Genomic DNA, 19073 nt, shown 5'->3' on the forward strand with positions numbered 1-19073 from the left:
ACTTAAAATTGCAAAATCAGTCATAAAGTTGCACGTATGCATAGATTGCTTTGTACACTGCCTTATTTATTTTATAACTATGACCAGTAGCTCATTTTTTTCTGTCTGTTTATTTAGGATCTGTCAAAAACCATCTTTCCATTTTGAAATTTTGGAAGGACATGTCCTATACACCCTATACTTTTGTCTATTTTGAGTATAGGAATTTGATGGCTTTTGTGCAAATTTGGAAGTTTTAAAGATCCTTAAGTAGCTACTCTAACTCTTTGGACTAAAGTAATTTTATTTTTGTAAATATGTTGAGTAACTTGACAACTCATGATAGTTTCTCATGTTTCATGCATATAGATCTATTTTTATGGCGGAGTTAAGAATCTGGTGCTTGATACCATTGGGCACATTTCTAGTCAGAAATATCACAACAGAGTAATTCAGGTTAAGGTTTTTGTTTATTCACCCATTAACATTGTTCATAGCACCCTTCTATCTCTAGTGGGGACACCAATGAATGTTCTTTCAAATAAAACACAGTTACTCTTTTAATGGCCATGCTAGTCCATTTTGTCTCTTCTGACTTGGTTGTATGTCATATTCTGATATGTAGTGCAGCATGAAGCTGGGCATTTTTTAATAGCCTATTTGCTTGGAGTGCTGCCTAAGGGATACACATTAACAAGTTGGGAGGCTTTGATCAAGGAAAACTCACTCAATGTTCAAGCTGGAACCGCTTTTGTGGATTTTGAGTTTCTTGAAGAAGTAAGTCATCTTTCCTGGTTCTTTCTTTGCGATTGTGTTTATTTCCTGCTTAATTTTGCAAGGATTCTTCTCATATCAAGCCTTCTGTATATTCATTTTCACTTGAGCCTTCAATTTATTTTTTCTAAATTGCATTGTGGAGATTGGAAATAAAGTTGTTATCTTGCAGTTTATTGCTAATTTAGTACCAAAATTGTGCTTCAAACCATTAGTGTGGATCATTACTTACATTTAATAAGGATGGCAAATTTGGATATCCCCAACATTCCCTAATACTTGAACCTTACCTGATTAAATGAATAGCATTCCCCAGCAGAACATGTTGTTGCCTCCCATTCCTATACCCCTTCACCTCTTGCGCTAAACTAAGTGTTAATTCACATTCTTTGAGCTAAAAGCCTTGATGTTATCAGCATAGAGCATGTTCAGAAGTCTTTGATGTTATTGGCATAGAGATGTTCAGAAGTCTTGCATGATGTGTTGAACGATATCTTGCATGCATCAGCAAGTAACCTGGGTCATGACATGAATCAAGCTTGCACCCATTTATACCTATGCATGTCGGCATCTTTTCCTCTGTGGCCTGAATCAAATGTTGAGTTTTATACCATTTAGTTAGTTACTCGATGAGAATCGGTAATGACCATATTGATACTGAATAGACTATCTGCTTGCAGTTTCTCCTTGTTTGTCAATGTAATTACAGTGCAAGTGATCCTAATTTCCTTGCAGCATCCCTACTGATTGATGTTTGTTTTATTTTCAAGGATTTTCTTTGTATGTAGCATGTTCCAGAATCCTAATAGAAGAGTATCCACTGAAAATTGACGGATTGTTATTTTTGAGTACCATTATAAATTATCCCCAAACTGAACACTACCATTCTTTTCTTAAATCTATAATATTGTCAAGCTCTTAGGTTTCAAGATCCAATTTTCTGAGAATCCTAATTTCAGAATCAATATTACTAAGCATGTTCTCATGCACATCTATATTTTTTAAGATGATAAAATAAATTTTTTATGCATATTCTATAGTTTTCTGGCACTTCAGAAGGTGATTTATACATCACAATTTAGTGTTGCCTCTTTCTCACTGCACCTACCTCTTCTATAAAAGCACCAAATCATTTAGCTATGCAGCCTACTATAATGGTTTATTGTTTTAATATCTTGCCATAAGTTTATGCAGCCTAACTATGTTGTTCTGTCTTCTGCAGATAAATGCGGGAAAGCTATCAGCAAAGGTGAGGCACTAGTTTTTGTTCAGCCTCACCTGAATGCAATAACCTTTTCACTTTCCTGAATTGATCTCATTTTGGCAAACAGATTTTGTTTTACTTTTCTTGTGCATTCACAACATCGAGACATTTCATAATTCATCCTTGTTATGATATTGGTTATGTCAGAGTATTTTGAAATAGTAGTTTCTTATCCATTCAGATTGCTCGAGCATCCTAGTCATCTCTTATTTTCCTGATACATTTTGTTACTCTTTCATTAACCTCTATATTTAAAGCAGATGCTTAATAGATTCTCATGCATAGCACTGGCAGGAGTGGCTACAGAGTACCTCCTATTTGGGTATGCTGAAGGTGGTCTTGCTGACATTGATAAGGTTGGCCTCCATCCTAAGCTTTTGACCTTTTCTTTTAAATTTATATATAAAAGTCCAATTTGCCTTGGGTTTTCTTAACCTCGACTCAAACTAATGCTTTTGGTGTACTTGTATTTTTCTCATAACGTTGGAAGTATAGTTGGATAAATTGCTCAAGAGCTTGGGTTTCACCCAGAGGAAAGCAGATTCCCAAGTTAGATGGTCTGTGCTGAATATCGTTCTTTTACTCCGTCGCCATGAAAAAGTTAGATCACAGCTTGCTGAGGCTATGGCTTTGGGGAAATCAGTTGGCTCTTGCATTGATATAATTGAAAGTTTCATTAATTGTGATGATATTTGACATACAATACAATATTTTCCTTGGATATTGTCAGTCATGATATTGCTAAAAATTCAGTAACATGGATACAAGTCCAATGTCGTCCATTTTAAATATTTGAGACTTGAGGATGGTTGTTTCAGTTTGTTCTCTAGATTCTGATTGTTATCTCTGAGACAAGATACATGTATAATATTTACATAAGAAAAATGATACGAACATATATAATTATTGATAGGTGAAGATAAAGAACTGCAAATTTTCAATATGCTATATGGCTACTGCTATGGACAGTCATTATAAGAACATTATGCAGATACATTTGGCAATAAGCTAGTGAACAAATGTGCCTAATCCCATCAGACCATGGTATTTTGCCTTCCATTTAGTACGCTTCAAAACCTAGGGGCGTTTACGGGAACCCTCACGAATCCTGCTCCTGGAATCGCTACTAGGCGTTTTTGCCGAAAGTACACTATAGGTCCACTTATAAGTAGCAACCCCACCATGATCACCTGCAATGGAAGTTGCATGTTAATAATACATGAAAAATTAGGTCAAAAGGCTCATTTTGCAGCTAAAAGATTGCAAGTTTGTACTGAAATCATGGACAAATGAAATGGTATCTCCATCTCAGAACAAGAATTTTCTTTGTGGAACACAGGAGATGTGCTTTGCTTAGTGTTTATGATCAAGATCTAGTGTTTATGATCAAGATCTCTTCTGTGCAAGTTGAATCTTATGGGACAGGGTCCATTGCATAGTAGTCAAGCTGCCCAACTAGTATCTAAACTGAAGTTCAAACAGTAGGAAAAGGATTCATATAGTCTAAGACCCAAATAAATGGAACTTGCAACTTCTCTTCTGCATTAAGGTGGAATCTGCCACCCTAGCGGCCCCACACGGTCGGCCCACGACCATCTGTGAGGAGGTAAATCGAGAAACTGCAGTTGACCACGACGAATGAGGATATTGTCTCGGCTTCACCGAGATTCGAACCTTGCAACTTCTCACAATTTATACAAATTGTGGTCAATTGAAAAAGTCATTAATTTCAGTTCAGTGTCTCTACTGGCACTAATGCAATAAATGGAAAATGAAATGTACATATATGATGTATAACCTAATAGCAAAATGCATAAAAAAGATCAATGAGGTGGCATCAAATGTTGCTTATGAGGTATAACCAATCCTATAAACAAACTACTGCCTTGTTTGGGAGATCAGCATGTCATAAAATTGAAACAAGAAATCAGACTTCAATTGTGAGGAAGCAGGAGGTAACATAGTTGGGCAACTCCACAAAAGCAATATTTGTAAGAGTGCCAACAAAAATGGTGAAATGTTTTACCTCAAATCCAAGGAAAGACAACTTCTCTTCGACCACAACAGGCACACAGCTCCTATATGTAATGTAGCTGTCATTCCCTGTGTTCTTGTTTGAGGAATCATCCAAAAGCTTTCTCCAATTGTAATTGTGGTGGACATACTGCTCCTTTACAACAATGGTGGAATTCTCTTGAATAGAGGAGAGTCTTCTATTGCCTTTATTTTTGTTGTCTTCCTTTTCTATTTCTGTAATTTCTGTGCATTTGTAAGGCACGCGGTACCCAGTTTCACTGCAGTGATATTTCTCATCATTCTTCAACGAGAAGAATTGGAATTCGTGTGAGCAAAACAAATCACAATAAGAGGAGGAAGTAAACAATGAATTGCGCGTATTAAGAGATAATAGAAATAGAGATCTACACAAATCCAAGTGAAATTTTCATGCCACAATGATTCTTAAATCGGAATAGGATATCCTCGCCAGAAAGATCTCGATCGAGTTAGAACTTTCAGATCATTAATCTTTTGTTTCACAAATATCAGCGAGAGAAATTGCAGCAGCGAAAGGGCGAGACGCAGCTACAATTATTACCTTCTGGGAGTATTGGCAGGGAAGGCAAGGGCCGGAAGGAGAGCACTGATAGGAAGCGTTCTCCTTCGTCTCCTTGAACCCTAGCAGCGACCTGCCCCTTTCCCTTGCTTCCGCTTCTAGTCCTCCTCCTCCTCCTCTGTCCCTCCCGTCGCCGTCCACGGTGGCAAGAGACGACGATGCTGCCGCCATCAAGGCTAGCGCCACCACCCAGAATCTTGAGCTGGCCGCGGCAGGACAAGATCTCATCTTTCACCTCGCTTTCCCTCCTCCTCCTCGTCCTCGTTCCGTCCAGATTGGGAAACCGACCCGTGTTTGCCGCACAAAGTCGGTCACAGGTGGTTTTGCTTCAACCTGAAACGAACTCCCTCTGTTTCACGTGACCAACCCCAAACGCTCTCTCCCCCGGCCTGGCCCAGCCCATCCCGGCCCGTATTTAGATTTGGTTTTCGTTGGTTTCTAAACCGCTTGACCCAGGCGGTGGTTTAAAAGTGAGAAGATGTCTAGAACGATAACCGTACGGATTTCGAGCAGTCTCTGTGTGGTTTATGAGTTGGACGGTAATTGCCTCGGGGCATAACTGAGTTCACTACGATGGAACAGATTTATAGAAGAGGATAAGAATTTGAATCTCGACGAAGTCGAGATAATATTTTCCTCTGTCGTGGTCAATTACAATTTCTCGATTTACCTATTCACATATGATCGTGGAGGCGACCATATAAAACTGTTAGGGTGGAGGATTCCATTTTTTTTTAGAAAATGAGTTGGACGATATTTGCTAGCGGTGCAAACGAATCGAATCTCGACGAAGCCAAGGTAATATTCTTCTTCGTCATGGCCAACTATAATTTCTCGATTTACCTCTTCACAGATAGTCGTAAGATCATATATGACCGCTGGGATGGTGGATTCCATCTTATATTGAAATGTGTTGGACGACAATGAGAGAGGTTTTTCTATAATTAGCCTCTAACTGCTCATAGATTAAGTTGTTTCTAACTAGATTTTTATCCCTAAAAATCTAGTTAGAAACAACTTAATCTATACCTGTGAAAGAGTTTTTAATTAGATTAATGAAAAAAAAATATAAGTATAGTCATTAGGTTAGAAGACAAAATTTATTACAATTTAATGAAGATATATATTACAATAAAGATGGAAAGAGTATTTATCTTATTTAAAAAACTAAAAATATATTAAAATTAGTATTCATATAGTCTCTCTTTATTAGACAATATAATGAATTGTACAAATATAGGAGCTAATGTTAATAACCTTTAAGTTTAGTTGCAAACTCCTATCTTCAAATGTTATTAATGTCAATATTGCTAATACACCAATTATTGACAGCTAATGACAGCATGTTGACATCCATAGAATTTAAAAACTAATATTGCTATAGTCAAAGTTAATATACTTAACAAAATTAGAAGGTCAATATATAATTATAACATTTTTTAATAAATATATTTATATATATATAGTATATATTTTAATCCAATATAGCATTAACATATGCCTAGCTCTTGTTAAAATATTAATATGGGATCATATGACACTTGCTAAATAAAATCATTAGTGAGTTGAATGAGTAGAACATCATTTTTTTTTCTTTCTAAAAAAATAAAACATTTTCTCTACTAAATCCTTGTGATCGAAAGAGTTGTCATAGACAATATTTTTAAAGAAAGATGAATTATCGAAAGAGGAGTTGTCGGGCGGTGATAGCTATCGATCGCTAGTTCAAGAAGAATTGCTAGAAGTTGTTGAAGGATGAAAAAGAGTTGAAGCATCAAATGTCTCAAAAGGTATGAATTTAACTCACAAGTTATCTACCATGACAAATTATCATATATTCATCACGTAATATTTGAACAAAATTTTTTATTTCAATAAAATAATTATGTATGTATATATATATTAGATTTTAATTGTGATAGATTAACGGAAAATAAAGACTGCTAATTTTTTTTAAAAAAATACATTAAAATGGTCTCGGATTCACACTTAAACATTTTAAAGATTTATTCAAAGGTTTTCCACTTAATTTAACTATTGCAAGTTCAAAAGCTTTTTTGGTATATAAAATATTTCTATATAATTATGTAAATCGATCTAAAAAAAATCTTGTTGCATAAATATAACTCCAAGAATAATTTAATTATTTATATTTTAGAATTAAAAAAATATATATAGCTAAAATTAAAGAGATTTTATTTTAAAATAAAAAATGCATCCTTTTTTCATTATAGTGGAGAGATATATTATATATATATATATATATATATAAAATATCCTAACCCGATCGTCTTAAAATACACGATCATATACGACATCAAAATCAGGACGCTCGAAAGAATTTCGGACACCTAGAATAGTAAATAGTATCATTTTATATTATTTTTATTATTTATTTATTTTTTTATATTTAATATTATAATCCTAAATCTTAAATCCTAAAAGAAAATTCTTAAATGTCTTAACTATAAATCAAAAAAATAAATAAATAATAAATTACAAATTTATTTATATGTAGGGGTGAGTAAAAATTCGATTAAACCGAATAAACCGATCAAACCGAACCGAATTTTTTAATTCAGTTCGGTTATTTCGGAAGTTCGGTTATTTTTTTTAAAAAAATCAGTTAATTCGATTAATTCGGTTCGATTTCGATTTTAAATTTTCTTATTCGGTTAAACCGAATTAATTAAATTAAAAAAATAATTTATAAATTTTAAGTAAATAAATATATAAATCTCTAATTTATTAGTAAAATTTTTATAATATTTAAAAAAATTCGGTTAATTCGGTCGAAAACCGAATTAACCGATAAAATATCGGTTCGGTTTGTTCAATTTTTATTGAAAAATTCGGTTGGTTCGATTGGTTCGAAAAAAATTGATTTATTCGATTTTCGATTTATTCGATTCGGTTCGATTCGATTTTAACCGAATACTCGTTCCTATTTATATGACAGTTAAAAGCATTTACCTTTTCACTTCTCTTGGTTTCGTCTCGTCCTTCGTCATACCGCCGGAGCAATTCAGCCTTCTTCCCGCCTCTTCTCCGTCTGAGCCGCAAATCCATCGATCTATCATTTCCGGTACTTGTTTTCGATGCACTTCCATCGGTGTCGATTAGAGTTTTTGCCCTCTCATGATATATCGTATCGTTTCTCCCTTAAGAAAGTCCTTCTGCTTTCAGTTTTGTAGTCTTTTTTTTAACAGTAGTAGTATCAGTTTGTTCGAGTCTCATCTTGGTTCCCTTTTACAATTTTCATGTGTTCTTTTTAGCTCCTCTTTCTTTCTTTTTCACATTTTGTCAATCTTTAATCAGCTTTCTTTAATGGAGAAGTTAATATACAATCTTTGACACCAAAAGGGAAGGTATGATACCCTTCTTCCTAGTTCTTTCCAATTCTTATGACTGTGCTTGTTGTTCATATTGAATCTCTGAAACCAGGAAATTAGGAGCACAGCAGCATCAGGATCTTCCCGACTTCTCTCATTACAATCTCGAAACCCCATATTTTTCGATACGAGTTGATGGAACCCCCAGTTGCTGATTGGAGTCCGGACTCCGAGTTAGAGCTTCAGGAGATGTTATTGGGTACTTCATATTCAATCTTTAGAGCAGCAATCAATTAGATCCTTCTTATCCCATGATTATCCTGACAAAGATGCTATCTGCAGCTCCTGAACTGAAAGCTTCTGACGAATTGAAGAAGAAGAAGAAGACGAGAGTCTCGAAAAAGATGGTCAATGATGTGATCAGCGAGGCGCAGGAGCCGCTCAGTCGAGGCGAGATCTTGTGGCGCTTGCTGCTGCTCGACCGTGATGTTTGCTGTGTCTGTTCTAGGAATCTCGAGCCGCAATTGGACTCGAAGAGTCTCCTATCTGCAATCAATAAGCAAGTCGCCGAGAATTCGAGCGAACCTAGCCGCGAGAGCACTCGACAAAATGCTTCAGAGGACTCGCTGCTTCCCATGAAAATGAAATGCATGCTCGAGAAGGAACTGGAAGAGTGGAATGATTGGGCTAGTCAAAAGGTGATGCAGGCCGCCGAGAGGTTGAGCAAGGACAGGGAGGAGCTTCGATTGCTAAGACTACAAAAGCAGAATCGTCTATTCGTGGAAGCGCTCAGAAGGCAGCATGCCAGTCTCAAGGAAGGAAAGATAGCCCTAGCTAAGGGTCTCAAAGAGAAGGCTCGCTTGATGGAAACGTTGAATAATCAACTGAGAATGGAACTGAAAGATGCAGAATCACACGCTGCAGAAGAGGAAGCAAATTGTGAACAAGCTTCGAGAAGGATGGAGGAGACCCTCAAAAAGTTACAGTCATCTGAAGAAGAAAAGCTCTTGCTTCGAGATCAACTTGCAGCTGAAAAGCGTCGTTTTCATCAATTGCAACAGCAATTTGAGCAAGCCAGGGATCTTCATGATAATAATGCGAAGGTAAATGCCTATGCGAACATCTAAAAAAATGCTTCTCTAATTCTGCCTGCTGATGCAATTTGCAGTCCGAGTGGAAGAAAGAGGAGAAGTTGAAGAACGAGGCTCTCGAAATGGCCAAGACTGAACGGAAGGAGCTGGAGCAGATCGAGATGTCGGCAAAATTACAAGAAAATGCATTAAAGATTGAAGCAGAAAATAATTTGCAGAGATGCAAAAATGATATCCTTCAGCTAAAGAATCAGATGGCGCAGCTAAAATTAGAAGGAAGTAGTCAAGCAGCTTCTAATCTCACTGAGGAATCGAAGTCTGAATTAAAGCGTGAATGGGAATGTGTGATGTGCCTATCTGAAATTGTGTCCGTCGTCTTGCTTCCTTGCGCCCACCAAGCTTTTTGCAGGCAATGCAATGAGATTCATGAGCAAAAGGGCGCGAAAGAGTGCCCTTCCTGTAGGACTCCTATCCAGCGAAGAGTCCTTGTTCGATCAGCTGACGATCCTTAGCATGATCTCATTGTTTGCTTCGCTTAGCTGAAGTTCTGGAATAAATTGCTCCTGGAGATACTGCTTTTTGCACCACCCTCATTCATCTTTTGTATGCGTTTGTTTCCTGAGCTCAAGTTTCAGGACTCTTGTTGTAATGTTGGCAATAAATCCAGTGAACTTTCTGTATTGAAGTTGTGACGTAAATGATGATGTTCTTTATTATTTTCATTATAATCTGATTCTTAAAACAAACAGTTTATGAGTTTAGCAGCGTTTGCGTGGATCCATCTGCTCGTTCGATGATCTCTTCACGCAACCTCCGCCGGCGGCGGCTGGTTGAGGTCAATGTCAAAGGAACGGCTCTTCAGAAGAGCCGGCGAAAAAGGATAACTCCTCGAGAGCGATGCGTCCCAGATTCCTGTCGAGTCGGCAGGCAGCGCCGGCCTGAGGCAACTGCCGGAGCTGTGCTCTGCGGCCCGCTTCGGCATCACAACAGCCTCGAGGGACGAGCACGGCCGCGGCGGGTCGATATGACGTGTACCCGAAGCTCGAGATCCACCGCCGGACGGGAAACATCTGCTGCGCGTGGAGAAGGGGCGGAGGACGCTGACGGCGGCGAGAAAAAGGACGGCGCAGGGGAAATTGATTTTGGCCTTGGGGCCACGGAACTTGGTCGCGGCGGCGTCGTATGCACGCGCCGCCGCCTCAGCGGTGTCAAAGGTGCCGAGCCAGATGCGGCTTTTCTTAGCCGGGTCTCGGATCTCCGCCGCGTACCGTCCCCATGGCCGCTTCCTCACCCCACGGTAACGCATTTCCTTTCCCTGATCTCCGCCTACCTCGCCGCCTTCCTTCACCCTGGGAGCCATAAAGACGAGAGAGGGGGATGAGGCGGATTATATAGAGAGAATTGATAATGGCTCAGTGGCGGAGTTGTTTGACTGACAGCGCTGCCGTCCTCTCGTGATATCTAGTGGAATATTGGATTCGTGTTGACGATGCAATCGAGCCACCTGTGACGTGGGCGATCAATCTGGCACGCCGTTGTCGTCAGGGCACGAGGTTCTCTCCCTGTCTCTCACTTCGCTTTCTAGTGTGTCCACTGTGTCCCCGAACACTGCCATGATTATGGGCCGAAAGTGGAGAACGGCGTCGTGTCGATGAAAACGAAACAATTTCGAGTTTTGTCGCGTTTCACAATTTAAATCGACCAAGATAAACAAACAAACGGGAAAATACGTACCAAAGATGCTGATTCATGCGCCGCTGTGGCTGTTGAAAGATTCCTTCTCCTCCTCCGACTCGGAGTCGCAGAGGCGGCCGAAGAAATTGTCGTACCAGCTGCCGCGGAGGGTGGCGGTAGCCAGCCACAGCTGGTCGGAAATCATCTCCGGCGAGTGCCCCCAGCGCTGGAACTCCTCCCGAGAATGGTGAATGGCGAGGCTGCAGTCGCCGACGGGGCCGAGCTGCATGATCCGGAGCTCGCAGTTGTCCAGGTTGTTCAGCGTCTCGATCGAACTGTTCCACCGTCCACTAGAACCACTTCATCAGAAACAAACTCGATCACCATGTTCACCTCCATGTTCTCATCCTGCTCCAGTAAAATATTAGCTTACTAGGAGCTTGATCTTGGAAGAAATTTGAGATTGCAACTCAAAAACTGTGTTTCTTCATTGCCATCATAAACATGTTCTGAACCCACTAATGCCCAAGTATGAATATAACCTGAAAAGATAGGACTAGTGTCTAGGCTGTACTTCTAATCAAGATGATGATTCTATGAGGAGCTCATTTCTCTACCAAACATCAGAATTTCTAGACAGATTGTCGTCTCTAATAGAATGGCCTACAAATTCGCATGAACAAGCTTTTAGGCAACAATTTCCACAGCTGTTGACTATCTATTAATCTCCTAGTAGAGTAACAAAGCTACAAATTGTTCCTCAGTACAAATATACTCAATTGCATCAGCCATGGATCCCTTTAATTTACCTATCGAATTGTTTGTGTCCTTCCATTTACCTCAATAACGGCACTTTTTTAAGGTGAAACTTTGGCTACTGTTCAGAGGCAATGCAAACTACTGGTTTTTTCTCTCTTTTCTTCCAATTGGACAGAAAATATTTCCCAATCTTTTTTCATATAAGTTTGTTTCTCTGTCCTCTTTCTTTCCTTAGCTATTGCCTTCTTTTGTAGGGAATAAATGTGTTATTGCAACAAATAGCTCAGTCCTATAACCAAGTCATAACAAATTTATATTATCTTTCAATTTCTGAAGATAAATAAATAACTTGTTTAAAAATAGTGAAATCAATAAGGAGGTGACCACTGTCCCATAACTAAAGAAGTTAACTATCATTCTTAAAGTTGAGACCAAATTTCCTACAAATACTGCCAATCACTAATTTAAAAATTGAACAACTTCTTGTATTATGCAAGGAGTAAAAGATATAATAAAGACAGAATATATATATATATATAAAAGACAAATAAGTTCAATCAGACACAAATTTTACATGATTTGGGCAGATTGCTGGTCCATGGCTGCACAGAGGTCTCGTTAGGCTATCAAACTAACTTAGTATATCAGATGATTTCGGGTTAGAGGCAAAAATACATTGTCTAAGGGCTTTTACCAAGGCCATGTAAAAAAAGATCCAGATCCAAAAGTGATCCAAAGTACCACGCTCATTTTTTATGTTGATAATCACATCACTCCATTATCTTTTCTTTCCTATTTTTCATACGTTGTTCTATTTTTTTATATGTATTAATCTTATCAACTATGTGTAAGAAGTCACTTGTTGAGAACCTATGAACCAACAGAAACTCCAGGTTGATACTAGAACCACGGCGATTAAAATTATGAAAGGTTCCAAAGAAGATAGAGATAATGTGAATGTAAAAGAGAGTCAATAATGGATAGTGAGGAAATTTTGAAATGGAACAGTTTGCAGTTCACGTAGGTTACAAATGACTCATAAATGAGAATTCCCCAATCATGTCTCTAGTTTTATCTAGGTAGGCAGGTCCTTCATCGATCCTTTGCAAAACTCTTACGGGTGATAGATAATTTTGAAGAAACAGTTGAAGATGAGGTATTCATCAGTCAAGAGCAAGTTTGTCAGCTATGCAATAGACATGGTGGACACATTGATAAACCAAGACAACAAGAGTACCTTATTTTGGGAAATGACTAAATCAATCGGAAACTATCACGCAATCCTATGCGCAGAAACAATAAAAAAGATCTATGAAGAGACAAGAAAAAAAGATATTTAACAAGTTTTTATCAGATTTGCCGAGTATTCACGTGTGGTGTTTGTTATGGATAACATCTCTCTATATTTACAGACAAATATTTTGAACTACAAACATCTAAATAAGATCAAATTAATTGGATAAAATTAGAACCCGAAAGAGCTAAAATTACTTCACTTTGTGGTATCCAATAAGGTATTTACGTGGCATTACCCCCACTAGATCAAAATAACTAGAAATTATCAACTTTCTACCTCCAAAAGCAATTTTCAAGAGGAAAAGGGGAATAGGAATTATTCGGGCAACATTGGTCGATAACACGTCAACCAATAACTGTAAAACAGACATTGGGACTCGTAGAACAGATCAATAAACCATGTGGCAATCTGAAAGCGCAAACACAAGCGAAGATAAAGAAAGGGATGAATGCGCCGACAGAAACACAAAGAAAGAGAAGCAATCAACCCGATGCAACACGATTTCGAAGGAAGACAAGGGTGATTAACTTATTTAGGTCTTCCCTTCATACCTAGAAGTCTCCATCTCTGAGCGGCGGTGAGGCGGAGGAGCAAACGGCTTTAGGTTTTCTCCGGCGACTGGGTGGTTAGGGAGTAGGATTAGAATGAAGAGATTGATCCATGTGGACAACGACTATAAATTTAACATACTAATTTTGCCAATATTATATTTTTTTAAAAACACCCTCAAAATTTCAAAATGACAAAATCTCGTAAAACATTCATATACAAACTTTTGTTTACTTGGAAGATGAGGGAAATGCCTTAGTCCCACCCATTTCACACTTATTGATCTTTCCCATTTCACACTTATTGTTCCTCTTATTTAGAAGGGAGGGAATAGTTTATTATTATTTAATATGTAATATGTTTTACTTTTTGAGAGAAAATAAAGAGGAATAAATATTAAATATATAAAATTATAAAAATATATTCACATTTTAAAATAAATCTACATGTGAAAAAAATATGTATAGCTCATTAAAATCTATGGATATAAGATTTTTCTTGTCAAAATCACTTTGTAAGATCAACTAAAATTAATATTTATAATTTAAATAAATAAAAAAATTTAAAGAAATAGTAAATAGACATACAATAAGTATGCAAAATACAGAATCGATACACTTTGATACGACAAAGGATAAATCAACATTTTTATAAATATTTACTGATATAAAAATCTAGAAACTAACACTATAGAACAGGTAAAATATGCTAGTATTCTAGTACATAGATAACACAACAAATAAATCATCATAAAGCAAAAATATCTATCCTATTTTTAAGAAATTCATAAAAATGTATGACAATAAAAGAATTGATACAACTAAGAGATGAGACCATCATTCTCACGTATTTTATATATCTGTGTGTATAATACAGTTAAAAAAAACTACTCTAAGTAAAAATATGCAATATCCATTTTACCATGATAAAAATAAAGTATATTCAATCATCAAGTAACAAGTCTTACATTAAATAATAATAATTTAACAAATATTCAAAATCATCCAAGTACATAGCATCTAAAATCATCTAAGTACATAACATCCAAATATATATCATCTAACAAGTAACAAACTAATCATGTGATAGATTCTCTCCATCCATCATTTGAAATAATAAATTTTTGCGATATTCAAAAGAACATCCAAGTAAAACTCTCAACACTTTCGGACGTTGAACAAGATACAAATAACATGTAGAAATTATATGTTGCTCAACACCTAATTGAGTCAACAAACTCCACACTTCATTTCGTACATGTCCCCCTTCTAATAGTACAATACGAGAAATTTGACTATTTTATTTGTGTATCTATTTTGTGCATACCAAGCCGCAACCAAACAAACAACTTGTGCTGATGCGATTTAAAGAAATCATTACGTTTACCATTTTGATCACCCATCTATAATTAAATAAATAAAAAAATTAAATTAATATCATACAAGATGTTAAGTAGAAAGTAAAAAAAACTTAACTTTCTCAAACTAAGATCACACAAAATATTTACACTAGTAAATTTAGAGTGCAACAACTATATTTATTTGAAAAAAAAAATCAAATGAACAATAAGAAATTTCATATATATAACTACTGGAGTCTAAACTTCCTCCATTAATTAACTAACTAATTTCTTATTTCAACTAATTCTACCTAATATTCCTTTTGATTGATCAAAATATTTCAAAGCATGCTAAAAGTTGAAAGAAGAGTCTGCTGTTAATTCTTTTCGTTCAAGTACAAGACTTATGTTATATAAAAGTTGGTGCCTACTCGGTGAGCTAGGTGAGGGAAGTCTGCTTATAAAGAATAGTAGTCCTGAACAAGTACAATAAACAACTGGAGTGACATCTCATGATCCATTCTGTCTCCCAACATCTGTAGTTCCTCACATCGAGTAAGAATATAATCTTAACTATAGCGTTTTGAATGCCTAATTAAAAAAAAACACTCTTCACAACAGATTCACAGTGAAAGTTAGAGAGATAAATAAGAATAAAAAAATACTACATCAAGAAAGATAGAAAGAGAAGGTAAATAAAGAATATCTCCATTATTCTAATCTTAAAATTCAAACATAAATAAACACTTAATTTTATTTACGACGAGTGAACGAGTAATATAGTTTAGAATTGAATTAAATAATAAAAGGGTTTTAAAAAATCTAAAACTTTTCCATTAGTATAAATCTAGTGATCTTGTTGGCAATTGATAGTAGTGATCTTGTTGGCAATTGATAGTAATAGGTAAATAATTTATCTTTTTTTTTAAGTCCTAGACAATGGAGGAGGAGAAGAAAAAGAAAAAGAATATTAGGATTATCTGTCTCTGTCCTCTTAAATCTTATCTTTGGAGAGATTTATGGTGAGAGTCGATGTCGTGAAGTACGAGTGATTGAACCCTGACGGCTCACATTGTGTGATGAGAAGCGACGACACAAAGACGAGATACATAATAGTTCAATTATTTTAAAAATTAATATTTTAACATAAGGATAAAATTAGAATAAAATATTTTTAAATTTTCCTTCCTCTTCCTTACACTTCAAATTGAGATATAAAAAATTATATGAATTCATGAGCATGCAAGGATGAAATTTATCCTTCTCTCTCTTTTTCCTCCTTAACCCACTTCATCCCAAACAAGAGTTAAAATTCTCCTTCGTCTTGTTTATCTTTTCCTGCACTTCCCTCACCTCCTTCCAAATAGAGCATTAGAACCCTCGCTAATATCATCTCCACTCTCTCTCTTCCCGCACTTGCTTCACCACGTAACATTTCATATGTGGGGAAAGATGATAGCATTCACCTTAAGTGTCCCTCAATATCGATCCCATAACGATTTGAAGGGAGGTAAATCATAGTGATTGAACAATCTCTTTAAATAGGAGAAATTTTATTTCTTAGGAGATTGTTCTTTTAAAAATTAGAACCCTCATATTAATAATCTACCATCTAAATATCAATTCGATTATGCCCATCGAGAGAGATGCTATAACGTCTTATAGAAACTTATTAAGATCAATCTTTTCATTAAAATTGCGAGGTCCCTTTGATTCTCGCTCTACCAATTCTTTAAGTTGCATTATAAGTTACTTTATATGAACGTACGATGATCTAAAATAATTGATAATCTTACACAACAACATTGATTATCAGCTAAAATAATTTTGACATGATTTAATTTAGTAATTCAATATCGTTAAATATCATTTTCTCTCGATCATTATTTTAATCGATATTTTTAAAAATATTGCCGACCAAATAAATGATTATAAATTTTTTAAAAAATTATCGATCAAATATATATTTAGATAATTTTTTAAAATAAATAATCAATATTTTTTTAAATACCAATCAAATATAATTTAATTAAATTTTTTCAGTCAATATATATTTGATATATAATTTATTTTTAAAAATTAATAATTAATATATTTACATTTAAATTCTGAACGTAAATATTTTTAACAAATTAAATATAGATAGTAGTAGATTCTTCGGTGAAATTTACTACCAAATGATATCAGATTCTTCTGTAAAAGATGAAATTTACTACTAAATGGTATCATACCATCTGTCCCAAAATTATATGTAAGGAGGTAAATCGAAAAATTATAAATCATATTATTTGATTTCATCACTTTTTATCTTTTTCTAGAAGTTATTCTTGTAATCAATTGAGTTATGCTCTTAGGGCAATAGGGCGATAGTAATAGGTTCGAATTCTCGACGGTTGTTGTTGAGACATAATTGAGTTGGTTACGATGCAACAGACTTGTAAAAAGAGGATAAGAGTTCAAATCTTGACGTTCGGTAATACTTTTCTATATCGTAACTTCTCGATTTACCTCATCACCTGTAATCGTGGGACCGTGTGGGACGGTATGCAGCCGGCTGACTAAGCGGTTAGGTCGAGCGGACGGGTCAAGCTGCCCGGACAAGCACGAGCAAAACCACCTGTGACCGACTTAGCGCAGCGAACCAGGGTCCGCTTTCCGACCCGGACGGAACGAGGTGGAGGGAGGTCAGCGCGAGATGCTGAGTGGTGGCGCTGCCCTTGACGGCGGCAGCGTCGTCGTCTCTTGCCACATCAGATGGCGACAGCAGGGACAGAGGAGGAGGACTAGAAGCGGAAGCAAGGGAAAGAGGCATGGCGCTGCTAGGGTTCGAGGAGACGAAGGGGAACGCTTCCTATCAGTGCTCTCCTTCCGGCCCTTGCCTTCCCTGCATACTCCCAAAAGGTAATAATTATTTCTCCTTCTCGCCCTTTCGAGGCCTGCAATTTCTCTCGCTGATATTTGTGAAACAAAGGATTAATTTCCTGAAAGTTCCAAGTCGATCGAGATCTTCCTCACATCCTATTCTGAATTACAGAATCATTGTGGCATGAAAATTTCACTAGGACTATTGGTTTGTTATTAATTGTTTAGATCTCAATTTCCATTATCTCTTAATACACTCAATTATTTGTTTACTTCCTCCTCTTATTGTGATTTGTTTTTGTTTTGCTCACACGAATTCCAATGATGAGAAATATCACTGCAGTGAAACTGGGTATCGGGTGCCTTTCAAATGCACAGAAATAACAAACATGGACAAGGAATACAACAAAAATAAAGTCAATAGAAGACTCACCTCTATTCAGGAGAATTCCACCATGTGGAAAAGGAGCAATTGTTTGAGGCCCACAATTACAAGTGGAGAAATCTTTTGGATGATTCCTCAAATTGTCTGCTACATTACATATAGGAGCTGTGTGCCAGTTGCGGTCGAAGAGAAGTTGTCTTTTCTTAGATTTGAGGTAAAAAAAATCACCATTTTTATGGTACTCTAACAATGTTGCTTTTGTGGAGTTGCCCAATTATGTTATCTATTGCATCCTCACAATTGAAATCTTAATTTCTTGTTTAAATTTTATGACGTGTTGAACTCCTAAAAAGACAGTATTTGGTTTATAGAATTAACCACCTCATTGGTTTTTTATGCATTTTGCAAGCTCATGTATATGGTCATAGGTTGCACATCATAGTACCTTATGTACATTTCATTTCCCTGTTATTGCTTTAGTGCCAGTAGTAGAAGCAGTGAACCAAAGTTGATCAACTTTTCACTTAGCAAACCGACCAAAATGTATATATTCAGAAAATGCATTCAACTTTGGCTTTCGAGTCGATCACAATCTGTATAAATTGTGAGAGGTTGCGAGTTCTAGTTATTTGGGTATTTGACTCTTATGAATCCTTTTCCCGTCGTTGAACTTTAGTTTAGATACTGTTTAGGAAGTCTGACTAAGGTGCAATGAGCATTGCCCCCATAAGATACAACTTGCAAAGAAGGGATTGTGATTATAAACACTTTGTAAAATATCTAGTGGACTTATAGTTTTATCTGAAATCCATCAAACAAAAGAAGAATTATGTTTATTATAAACTACTGTGATTCAAAGAGAAATTCGACCATGGTTTCTGTACTGATAATCTTTTAGTCTCAAAATAAGATTTTTGTCCTAAATTTTCATGGATTAAAATGTGGCTCACTTCCTTTGCAGTGATTATTGTGGGGTTGTTACTTATTAGCCGACCTATAGTGTACTTTAGGCAAAAATGCCTAGTAGCAATTCCAGGAGCGTGATTCGTGAGGGTTCCAATAAACGCCCCTAGGTTTTGCTGAGTACTAAATGGAAGGCAAAATACCATGTCTGATACGTGTAGGGACACTTGTTTACTAGCTTATTGCCAAAT

At 36.3% G+C, this 19073-nt stretch overlaps 2 protein-coding genes and 2 pseudogenes across 2 annotated transcripts; 2 read left to right on the forward strand and 2 right to left on the reverse strand.

Moving 5' to 3' along the window:
* The first annotated feature begins 209 nt into the window (after positions 1-209).
* LOC141833899 (uncharacterized) lies at positions 210-2738 on the forward strand. The gene is made up of 6 exons (XM_074721404.1): positions 210-218; positions 349-435; positions 610-756; positions 1976-2002; positions 2278-2373; positions 2513-2738. Exons 1-6 carry the CDS (start codon positions 210-212, stop codon positions 2711-2713), a joined length of 567 nt encoding a protein of 188 aa, XP_074577505.1. The 3' UTR covers positions 2714-2738.
* Positions 2739-2910: 172 nt separating this feature from the next.
* On the reverse strand, positions 2911-4906 carry LOC141834099 (uncharacterized). Its single transcript, XM_074721548.1, has 3 exons — positions 4614-4906; positions 4044-4334; positions 2911-3207 (listed from the first exon to the last, which is right to left on the reverse strand). Exons 1-3 carry the CDS (start codon positions 4857-4859, stop codon positions 3088-3090), a joined length of 657 nt encoding a protein of 218 aa, XP_074577649.1. The 5' UTR covers positions 4860-4906; the 3' UTR covers positions 2911-3087.
* A 4872-nt stretch (positions 4907-9778) lies between these two features.
* Positions 9779-13423, reverse strand: LOC141834169 (ethylene-responsive transcription factor 8-like; annotated as a pseudogene).
* A 3865-nt stretch (positions 13424-17288) lies between these two features.
* Positions 17289-19002, forward strand: LOC141833900 (uncharacterized; annotated as a pseudogene).
* The last annotated feature ends 71 nt before the right edge of the window (positions 19003-19073 follow it).

This window comes from Curcuma longa, chromosome 8 (assembly GCF_044706935.1).
Source record: "Curcuma longa cultivar G26 ecotype Majalengka, Jawa Barat chromosome 8, ITB_CL_G26_1.1, whole genome shotgun sequence".
In the NCBI taxonomy this organism is placed as follows: domain Eukaryota; kingdom Viridiplantae; phylum Streptophyta; class Magnoliopsida; order Zingiberales; family Zingiberaceae; genus Curcuma; species Curcuma longa.